Source organism: Gambusia affinis, linkage group LG07 (assembly GCF_019740435.1).
Source record: "Gambusia affinis linkage group LG07, SWU_Gaff_1.0, whole genome shotgun sequence".
Taxonomy (NCBI): Eukaryota; Metazoa; Chordata; class Actinopteri; order Cyprinodontiformes; family Poeciliidae; genus Gambusia; species Gambusia affinis.
In genome coordinates, this window is record NC_057874.1 from 25,919,246 (window position 1) to 25,930,620 (window position 11,375).

General features: G+C 35.2%; 1 protein-coding gene across 1 annotated transcript; it reads left to right on the forward strand.

The window, feature by feature from the left end:
- The first annotated feature begins 1,649 nt into the window (after positions 1-1,649).
- LOC122833456 (immunoglobulin-like and fibronectin type III domain-containing protein 1) lies at positions 1,650-10,458 on the forward strand. The gene is made up of 22 exons (XM_044121016.1): positions 1,650-1,779; positions 1,862-1,998; positions 2,084-2,183; positions 2,254-2,295; positions 2,368-2,413; positions 2,833-3,016; positions 3,116-3,229; positions 3,345-3,507; positions 3,627-3,899; positions 4,880-5,320; positions 5,409-5,533; positions 5,620-5,761; positions 5,908-6,201; positions 6,289-6,585; positions 6,678-6,857; positions 6,951-7,079; positions 7,169-7,477; positions 7,556-7,641; positions 8,235-8,427; positions 8,624-8,920; positions 9,858-10,184; positions 10,272-10,458. Exons 1-22 carry the CDS (start codon positions 1,650-1,652, stop codon positions 10,274-10,276), a joined length of 4,014 nt encoding a protein of 1,337 aa, XP_043976951.1. The 3' UTR covers positions 10,277-10,458.
- The last annotated feature ends 917 nt before the right edge of the window (positions 10,459-11,375 follow it).

An 11,375-nucleotide genomic window follows, 5' to 3' on the forward strand; every position in this document is an offset into this window, starting at 1 on the left:
AAAAAAAAATAAAAAAATCAGCACAGTCCATCAATTTGTAAGAATATCTCTAAGGTTCTATTATGAAATTTCAATAATGGTACAATAGCTGTGTACTTATGTTACATTTAGGGGATTCAGAATAGTTCAGGTGTGCCAAGTGATGAATAATGACAATATCATTTTCTGATTTCATATTACTGTTAAACAAAAAATAGTGCTGCATTTTATAAATGTACTTCACAATCAGAATAATTATATGCTCATGACAAAATCCTCTTCCCACTTTCTTCCAGACGGTGACATTAAAAGACTGTAAAAAAAAAAAGGTTAAAATACATGTTCTGTTTCAAGAAGGGACTCTGAAAGTTAAGAAAGAAACCTGACATTCATAAATCACTGAACTCAGTGGTAGAAGGTTTTTTTCCTTTATATGCATCTACACAATAGCCCAGTAAGTGGACTGCCACAATTTTAACATACATCTACTTTAGTAATATGAGAATTCTGCTTGGCTCTAACTTTGTGTCTTTGAATTGTTATTGTGCATACAGACTTAGCAAGAGTTTCTTTTGGGCTGGAGAAGAAAACCAAAAAGTAAATTAGGCCATAACAAAGTTGTTTGAATAAGAAAAACATAATCTACATCAAACTAATATCCATAAAGTTACATGACTAAATACTTTGTACCTTTTCTAGTTATGAACTTGTCAGTATGATGTAATGATTTAAAGATTTGTCTAATTGACCTACGTATCCTAATAAATGTGCTAAATGTTACAGAAATCTGACAATATAGTTTAACATATATTTCAGTGACTTATTCTGATGCCTAATAGTCAATATAAAAAACTGGCAATGCAAAAATAGAAATAGCTATAATAAAAATGAACTTTTAAAATAGACAAAATAATAGGCTATTTCTTTTCAATTCAGAACTAAGTCACAAAAAACAAGACTTTCCTCTTATTAAATAACTGTAAATAGTTTCTGGAACAGTAAAATAAAGACTGCCTAAATGAACTACATGCAATCATGGCCTGAAAATAAACATAATTTCTTTTCACATAATAATGTACATCTTATATTTTAATCTATTGCCTATTTAATTTATACTATTGAGTATTGATATCAACACTTCCACCAACACTGCATTTTCTAAAAACACATCCAACCATAAACCTCCAGTTTCCACAATGATAAGTGATACCCAGAACATATTTAGACCATCTGCAGCACATAAATTATTTTAAAGACAGTGACCAGTTTCAGAACTCACTGAAATTGAGTAATATGGTATGTACAAAGCAAATAACCCAGGCATTCACTCAAGAAAACTGAGACAAATTGCTATACAAATACCACTCAGGGAAACCACAAAACAACATTGTGTGCATTGTGATTATTCTGCATTATCAGAGAAGTTGGTGTGAAGATGTTTAAGATTCGCAAAGCGAAGGAAGAGCAGCCAACTGCTGCAGGGCAGGGTAAGTGAAAAAACAAGTGGATTTAAATGTATTCCACTAAATTACATGTTAAGAACGTTGATTAAATAAATAAAAGGACAGTTCAGACTACAGTACTTTAACAGTATGGAAATTATCAATGCTATCCTGAATTTCCTCCCTTTATCAAATTGTACAGATTATTTAGGTTTTTATTATTATTTAATGGCAGTGAAAATAAAAAAGAAGTCACAGGTACCTGGAGTAATGATCACTCAGTATGTGGAAGCATTACCAGATGGCATGAGCACCCCTGATTTCACTCGGAAACCTATCGCGCTCACAATTCAAGAAGGTAAAATTTGCCTAGTTTCTCTGACTTTGATTGTGACATAATCTACTATGCAAGTTTTTAATTCTTTCTACTATGTTTGTAGGAAAAATGGCCTTTTTCAGAGCAATAGTTACTGGTAATCCAACACCAGTTGTGTCTTGGATGAGAAACAATGGGGAAATAGATGAGGAGAGATACAAATTTACATTTGATTCAATTTCTGGTGAACATCAGCTACAGGTATTTGCCATTTTCATTGTTTAAAGGATGACAAACTGAACAATTTTCGTTTTCAAAAACAGAGAAACTTTGGATTTCTTGATAGATGCCTGATGTATGTGCAGATCAAGCGGATACCTACAAATGTTATGCCAGAAATGAGTTTGGAAAAGCAGTTGTTACTGTTACTCTCAATGTCATTGAAGGTAAGATGCTACAGTACATCTTTTCTCAAAGACAGAAAATTATAATACGACTCAAATTTTCTTAATTTAGTTGGCTACAAGAAGAGTAAAGCGATGAAAGAATCCAGAACAGGTATACAGAGCACTTTTCTGAAAATACGTTTTTTAACAAAAATAAGTAGAACTCAGCTGCTTGTTGTTTTAGCAATTCGAGAGTTACCAGAAGACTTCAAAAGGAACTTGAGGAGCACGTAAGTGGAAAACAAATTTCTAACTATATATTTTGTCCTTTAGTCCGCGTTTTGTTTTCTTAAAACTAACCAACGTTTTATGTATTTACTATTTGTTTATTAACAATGGAAGCAATTGTTCACTGTCACTAAGTGTTCATCCAGGAGGAATGAACTCTGCAAGTCCCTGACTTGATGCAATCTGCTGGATTTCCTAAGATGGAAACTTTTTACCAATTTTAATAATCAACTGGACTTGAGTGCACTATTTTTTAACTCTGTTCAATTTGAAATGCAGCTACTTTAATGGGTATCTGTCTGAAAGACTTGACTGAATTGACTTTTTTTTTTTTAAAGAGCCTTGGGATAATGTGTTGTGACTTGGTCCTATATAAATAAACAGGATCGAATTGAAATGTTTGTTTGTTCCCCTTTTTGAGGGCGGACTTAGAGTCGAGGGAAGAGAAAAAGCTTGAAATCGATGAACAATTTTGGGAACTGTTGTTGAGTGCAGACAAGAGAGAATATGAGAACATCTGTGCACAATATGGGATCACTGATTTTCGCTGGATGCTCAAGAAGCTAAACGAGAAGAAGTTGGAGAGAGAGCAGGAGCAGGAAAAGGTTGGTTTTCACACTGTCTGCAGAAACCACATATACAACTTAAGCTCAAGAAAAATATCTTTGTATAAATATATTTTTCTTTGATTTAAATGAGTTTAGGTTGTTGAAAAACTCTGTAACCTCAAACCCATTGAACTGAAACCTAATGGTGCAGCAGAGTTTGAACTTGAGATGTCACTGAAAGACCCCAACAGCAAAATTTTCCTATTCAAGGTGAATGTTCTCTTATTACAAAATTTTAGTAGAAAGTAGAAAAATGAAAATTTCTGAAAGTAACAATTGTGTTTTTCATATTATTTCAACTTTACTCTCGATCTTGTTACAACAGGATGGAGTTCTGATTCCTTTTGATGCTGACACAGAGATAAAACATGGACTTAAAAGAGTAGGAAAGAAGTTTGTGTTCAGCATAAATGGAGTTAATCCTGAGGATGCAGGATTATATCAACTGGAAATTGATGGCGTCAAGATATTCTCAACTGAATTAAAAAGTAAGAGGATAAACAACTAAATATTTATTTATTAAGGCTTTTGTTCAATTATTAAATAATTTCTACAAATATTGGATTTTCCCATGTCATATATATACTTTTTTTTTGGCTTTGTCTAGTTCCAGATGTGGACTTTTTGGTTAAAATTCAAGATGTGAAAGCGGAGGAAAGAGAGGATGCTGCTTTCCAGTGTGTGCTTTCACATCCAATGAAAAAAGTCAGTTGGGTGGGGAAAAACAACCCAGTGGAGCAAGGAGATAAATATGATGTTACCGTATCGGACGACATGCTGATTCACACTTTAGTGGTGAAAGATTGCCTGTTACTGGACAAAGGAATCTATTCCGCTGTGGCTGGACTTAAATCCTGCAGTGCCTGGCTCATAGTAGAGGGTATGGACAAATTATGTTCAATGGTGCATTTATTAGCAAAGGTTTATCTTGTTCAAGTTTACAACATTAAAATCTACACTTTCTATTGTATATTAGTGTAAATAGTCAGTAATGTGTTATTGCAAATTAACTAATGTTTTGTGATAAGACAAGGATTGTCAAGAAAAATGTTTCAAAATTACAATATTGGATTAAGTAATAAATAAATATTTACTTCACACTCGGAGTCAGCTTTTCCGAGTCTGAAGCCATGAGTCTCAACAGGAGACCAATGGATTATTCCCTCTTGGCCAGGGGTCAGTCTTTTTCTTTTTCTTTCAGTCTACATGAAAGATTGAACTGTGCCTGTTTTTATATGATGTAGTCAGTGCTCTGGTCTGTCAGGGTAGAGAAAAAACAAAAACTTCAACATTATTTTCAATTTATTTTGTCTGTGTTCCAATTCTCACCAATGGTCGTGAGATATCGTTTATAATTGGAGAACAAAATCCCAAGCACGTGCCTGAAATGAGCCTGCTCTATACAATGACTGGTTTTAGCCTTGGAGATACAATAAAAAGTTCCATCATTCCATCAAGTTGAGATATCCCAAAATAAGCTGGTATCTGTTGTTGGAGAGAAGGACGTCAAGGTTTTTCACGTTACCCCCCACCAACTTCATCCCAGATAAGCAGAAGACGATGGAGGACATCTTCTTCTAGTTGATTGATAGTATTTATTTTTGTTAGAACAGGTCTCCATAAACATGATTATCATAGCTAATGTTTCCTCCCATCTGCACAACTTGGACAGGCCACTTTATAAATATCCATAGTTGGATTAGAGTGTATCCTTGAAAATTATTCAACACTTCATTTTGGTTTGATTGTTAGAAAAGTTAATACTTCAGTAACAATACAATATAGTATGCTAAGCTTCCTAAAAATATTACAAGAGTCGATAAAGTAAACATTTTCCTTCCACTTTTTATTCTTTAATAGGCAACAAGGATCCAAGTATGGTTGGAAAAAAGAAAGCTCGCAAGACAACTTGTGCAGGAGGAGGTGGAGACGATGTTCTCAAAGTTGCTCGGGAGCAGCAGGCAAAGTTACAAAAAGAACGAGATGAGCTGATTGCAAAAGCAAGGGAAAAGGCAGAGGAAGAGGAGGCAGCAGCAGCAGCAGCAACAGTGGCAGCATCTGAAGAACCAGAACCTGTAGAAGTCCCAGAACTAAATGCCACACCTAAAACTGAACCTCAATCAAAGAAACAAGCAAAAATAAAGCCAGAGACAAAACCAGAAATGGTAGCAGATTCTAAAACAGAAAAACCTGCACCAGGTCCTGCAAAAGAGAAGGAGGTTGTTGATGATGAGAAAGAAATTGTTCAAGAGGAAAGACAAAGACTGAGAACAGGCCCACTTGTTCCTGAAGCTGTAACTGGTGAGGTGCATTAAGAAGTTATATTTATTCTGAGTATTGCTGGCCATGTTGTATACCATGTCCAAAGGTTATGATGTATTTATTTCAGACCCAGGAGTTTATTTCACTGCTGGACTCTCAGATGTAACTGCAGTTATAAGTAATGATGCAGAACTGCTATGTAAGCTAAGCAGTGAGGACTGTGATGCAACCTGGTACAAAGATGGAAAAAAGGTAAAGATTGCTTAAACTCATTAAGGAATAACTTCACCATCATCATCATCTGTGATGCTAGAAGATTTACATTGCAACAATTTCAGATAACAGCAACAGAGGACATTAATATTATTAAAAAGGGGACTTATCGGAAACTAGTTATTAAAAACTGTAAAGAAGAGGATGCTGGAAAATATAAATGTGAAGCCGACGGGCGCAAGACGGAAGCTATGTTGAATGTTGAAGGTAATATAATCTCTATGAAGTCATCCTCTCTACTTAAGCTATGTTGAAGGGATGTTCAACTGAAATGGCAGAGTTAAAAATTAAAGTATAGCTCAGTGAATTTTGTTAGAACATAATTATAAATACTGTTTTTTTCCCTGAAATAGATCCTCCAAGAATTAATCCTGATGACCTTGCTGAGTTTATGAAACCTGTAATAATCAAAGCTGGAAAAGATGCATCCTTTAAGCTAACATTTGTTGGACGTGAACCATTGAAAATCCAATGGTACAATGATGGGGAAGAGCTGATGGAGGAGAGCAATATTAAGATTGAGAGGTCTTCCTCCCATAGCCACCTATTGCTAACCAAGTGCCAACGCAGAACAACTGGAGAAATTAAGATCAAAATTAAAAATGAATGTGGAACGATTGAGGCCATCACAAAACTCATTGTCCTGGGTAAGGTTTGCACATTCTTAAAAAAATTATGTTGTAAACACTTCACCGTACAAATATCAGATCCATATGGTCAATTTCTTAATACAGCTAAGCCAACACCACCACAAAGCCCTGTGGATGTCATTGAAAGTTCTTCATCTTGCATCGAGTTCAAATGGAAACCTCCCAAAGATAGTGGGGGTAGCCCTGTCACCAACTACATTATGGAGCGCCAGCAAATTGGACGCAACAGCTGGAAAAAGTTGGGTAAGATTGGTCTGGAGCCCAAATACAGGGACACAGATGTAGATCATGGCAGAAAATACTGCTACCACATCAGGGCTGAAACCGAACAAGGCATTAGTGACATGATGGAGACTGATGACATCCAGGCTGGAACAAAGGGTGAGTTTTCTCAAGACTGAAAATACAGTGTGGTTGGGTGAAGATATTTACATTTGTGGCACGCTTTGTTGCACACTTTATGATTTCTTTAGCTTACCCTGGACCTCCATCAACACCAAGAATTGTCAGTGCTTTCAAGGACTGTATAAATCTCGCTTGGACTGCACCGGCAAATACAGGAGGAGCAAACATTTTGGGTTACAATGTGGAGAAACGCAAGAATGGGAGTAATCTGTGGGGAATGGTCAACACACCAGATGAGCCCATCAAAGGTCAAGCTGTTCTAATATTACAAAGTTTGGTTTTACAAGTCTTAAAAAAGAAATGAATTCAATGTAACACATGAAAGTATTTCATTTCAACAGCAAAACAATATGCGGTAAAGGATGTTGTTGAAGGTATAGAGTACGAGTTCAGAGTGTCAGCTATCAATATGTCTGGAGTTGGAGATCCAAGTCAACCCTCAGAATTTGTGATTGCTAGAGATCCAAAAAGTAAGTAATAACTTAAAAAAAAAATGTTTTAAGATTTCTGAGATCACAAACATCTCAATGTGTAACTGTGAAACGGATTACACCTACAGAACCCCCTGGTAAGGTTACTGAGCTGAAGGTGACAGACTCTACCTACACCACCTTATCACTGAGCTGGACCAAACCAGTAGAAGAAGAAGGTGTCCAAGATGAGGCTAAGGGATACTTTGTGGAATTACGACCAGCTGAAAACCCTGAATGGGGCCTGTGTAACACCAGCCCCATTGTTATGACCACATTCACTATTGTAGGTCTTAAGTCAATGGCAATGTACTGGGTAAGAGTTATGGCCACCAATGAAGGTGGAGACGGTGAGCCTCAAGAGTTAGACAACTACATCATTGCAATGCCGCCACCAGGTGAATCACTGAAAATTACAAAACAGCTTTAAAATTTTACAGACAATCGGTGTCTAAAATATTTTCTCATCTTCACAGTTAGACCACATTTCACTGACAAAAAATTGAAGAACTTCATGGTTGTGAGGGCAGGGAACTCAGTTCGAATCAACTTCAACTTTAAGGTACTGTTTTCTTGATTAAATGAACATCAATCTAGCATTTTGTTAAGATCAAAAACCTATTTATGATTCAGTGTCTTATGTGATTCTCCTAATACCAGTGCTAAGACAAAACAAAACATCTTCACTATTTATTCTGAACTTAACAAGTAACAACGTTTCTAACCCATAAAGATGGTCTGATGGTTAACATTAATGCAAAATTATTACATTGGGAGTAAATTTCATATTTATTGCACACTGCAATATTCATAGTTTTTTAGTAACAAAATATGTATCAATACATTTCTCTTTACAACAATGGTGTATTGCAAATAAACAACAGATAATAACAATTATTGATAGCTAACAATAGCCAACGACATGGATGCATTCTCTGTCTTTTGCTTCTTGTTTGAAGCTCGGGAATTCAAATTAAACCATAAGGAGTCACTAAAATGGGAATCTCTTCTCATTTACTTGCTTATGCTTGAGTGAATGAGTTCTTTCAACACTGGAACCTGATCTGACATGAAGTGGTGTATTACAGCATTGCTTTGCTACTTTACAAAATTACAAATTCCCATCCTTAACAGCATTTCCTGCTTTTTTGACAGGCTTCTCCAATGCCGGTGATCACATGGCTCAAGGATGGCTTTCCTCTACCCAAATACGTAACAGTGAGCAACACAGACACATCATCACAGCTAATGATACCCTCATCGGAGCGCCATGACACTGGAATCTATACAATTGTTGTGAAGAACCTTGTTGGCCAGGAGACTTGCAGTGTTGAAATAAGAGTCACAGGTACAGAGAAAAGTTGATTTATCAGTCAAGTCAATGTTTAAATGAAAAGAAATTAATCAGTAAATTTTTTTCCTTTGTCTTTTTATAAAATGATCATTTCTGTGATTAGAAATAACATCTAGTGTTGAGTATGTGCCATTTTTCATGTTGCTCTACTTTAGAGTAAATATCAGAATGATTTCTTACCTGTCTGTAGATGATCCTAAGCCTCCAGGTCCTGTAGAACTTGAGGAAAATGTGTCGGGAACAGTGACCATTTCATGGACTGCATCTCCAGATGAGAAGAAAGACGACAGACTGCATTATGTGGTCGACAAGCATGATTCTGTCAAACACACTTGGCATACTGTGGCTGACCATCTCTTCAACAACAGGTTCACTGCTGTCAATATTATGCCCCGAAGGCAGTACAAGTTCAGGATCTATGCCAAGAATGACATGGGGCTTTCTGCAGCGTCTGAGTCACCAATCTGGGAAGTAAACAAAAAGAAAGGCAAGTTTTAACAGCTTTGAAGCAAATCTGTGCTTTAAGAACTGATTTGTTAAAGGTAAATTCTTTTTAATGAACTATGTAGAAACAAAGTCAAAAATAAAAAGGAAATAAGGCATTTTCAAATCTTTGACATATTGTCAGATACATGCAGTTTTCATTAATAAACAAATTTTTATGTCAGTATAAAATATTTGGATTGATCTGTGTCAATCTGCCACGTCTTAGTGCAAAAGCTTGTAATTGTCATCCCATGCATGTTAACAGTAATATTTGATGCAATTGAGCATGAAGATTTTATGAATGACCACATTAGGTACTTAAGGTAAAAATAAATATGGATGCAGTATTGTTTGTAAACTGTAGATCTCCACATTACAAATATATAAAATGTATAAGCCCCTAATCCCCCAGTCCCCCCCCCCCCCAAAAAAAAAAAAAAATTTAAATTTTTGTTACAATTTGGCACCTAAGAAGAGGTATTTTATTAATATGAAGAGGTGTTTATTTCATTTCTATCCTTCTTGTACAGATTTGGATCCTACAAAAGACTGGATGAATTAGTGTTTACTCATCAAGTAAAGTTGTGTCCTCTTTATGATCACATGCATATTGACCTGCCTTACATCTTGAAATTCACAAGTAATCATTTCATAGTAAAATCATATCTGAAGGACAACATCTGGATATTTTCTGGATTAGTAACATGCTGCAATAACTGTGCTTTGCTACATAAGTGACCGGTCATCAGCAATGCAGATAAACTCAGCACTGCAAATTAGCATTCCTTTCTCTTACAAAATAATATATTTAAAAATGTAAAAATAATTAATTTTAGTATAGATGCTTATTGCTATTTTCAGAACCAGATAAGTAAAAATATTTCAGTTGTTACATAGACAGTCATTATACTAAAACAATTTTTCTTGTGTTTTTTCAGAGAAATTCTCTTTGAAACTTCAAGATTCCAAGAGCTGCAGCTTTGAGACATCTCCATCATTTTCTGTTCCTCTAAAAATGCACCAAAGTCCTCAAAGATATGAGTGCTACATGAGTTGTGCTGTGACAGGGAACCCCAGACCCCATGTTACCTGGTACAAAAATAACATCAGCCTCAACACCAACACTGACTACTACATCACCAACACCTGTGGAGTCTGCTCCATGCTAATACTCAATGTTGGGCCCAAAGACAGTGGGGATTACACTGTTGTTGCAGAAAATTCTCTGGGGAGAGTACAGTGCTCAACAAAACTTGACGTGAAAGGTAAAATACCTAAATATAAAATGTTACACATAAAATGTGGCACCAATGAAAAACATAAAACATTTTTCTCTTCTTTTACTCCATTAGATTAACATGCTGGAGCAGTTCTGACCTGCTATGGAGCCCTGCTGCATCAAAATCAATGGAGAAAATTCATCAGCTTGAAGTCTGTCAACATTGTTGATTCTATTTTAAGTTTGGAACAATGAAATATAATTAAATCAAGTCTGAAAAAATAAAACTGTACCACTGAAAAATAAAGATTAAAATCACATAAAACTAGTAGCATTAAATTTAAAACATTTCTCTTGGGGTGGACCTGAAGACAAAGACAAAGGAATATTTGACAATCATCCTAACCAATATGTAATGATATTATAAACATAATCTGCCTTCTGGCAACAGTCTAAGCTTTTCAGTAAGCCGTGTTTAAAAATATTGAATTATAAAAGGTACAGGGTAATTTTGTTTATGGAGCACATTTTCAGCAACAAGGCAATACAAAGTGCTTTACAGGAATTAAAAGGAAATACAATCAAAAGGAAAGAGCAAAAGAAGAAAATTATGATTTATATCCAAAGTAAATAAACTAGATACTCCTATTCAGGGTTGGTAGATACGTGTAAGTAAGTATCCTCTGGTCTAATTCCTTTTCTGGTTGGAAGAATAGGAGTTTAAAATGTAGTTGCTAAGGTAGTTTTTCTGGGTTCCAAGTTATAATCCCTGTTCTGGGTTGCTAAATAAGTGCAAGTACTTACTAGACAAGTATAAGTATTCTCTGGACTTTCTAAGTGTGCTCTAAATTTGTAAAAGTAATGATAATAAAAACTAAATGTTCTTGTTCTGTTAGATTTTTGGGGGGATTCTAACTTTGTTCTAATTCCTTTTCTGGGTTGCAATAATAGGAGTCTCGGCATTTAAATAGTGAGTACTCTACAGTTTCTAAAATATGAGCTATAGAGTGACTAATAAACTAGAGTTTCTGCTTAGTATCTTTGTTGATGTGTTTTAGCATTCTGTGAAATGTGTTTTCTTTCAGTTAAAATAAATTGTATTTTTGTGAAATAAGTACAATTTTTAGTATATGATCCCTTATTACCAACACTTTTACTCATGTTATCTTGTTTTCATCAGCCAGAATATAGAACATTTAAGCTCAATGACCTCTTGAAGTAAAAAATATAAAAGATT

Coding starts and splice junctions, on each gene's coding strand:
- LOC122833456 (XM_044121016.1), top strand. CDS start 1,650: ATGGCAGTGAAAATAAAAAAGAAGTCACAGGTACCTGGAGTAATGATC. Junction 2,184..2,253: donor TACTCTCAATGTCATTGAAG/GTAAGATGCTAC, acceptor TTCTTAATTTAG/TTGGCTACAAGAAGAGTAAA. Junction 8,921..9,857: donor GGAAGTAAACAAAAAGAAAG/GCAAGTTTTAAC, acceptor GTGTTTTTTCAG/AGAAATTCTCTTTGAAACTT.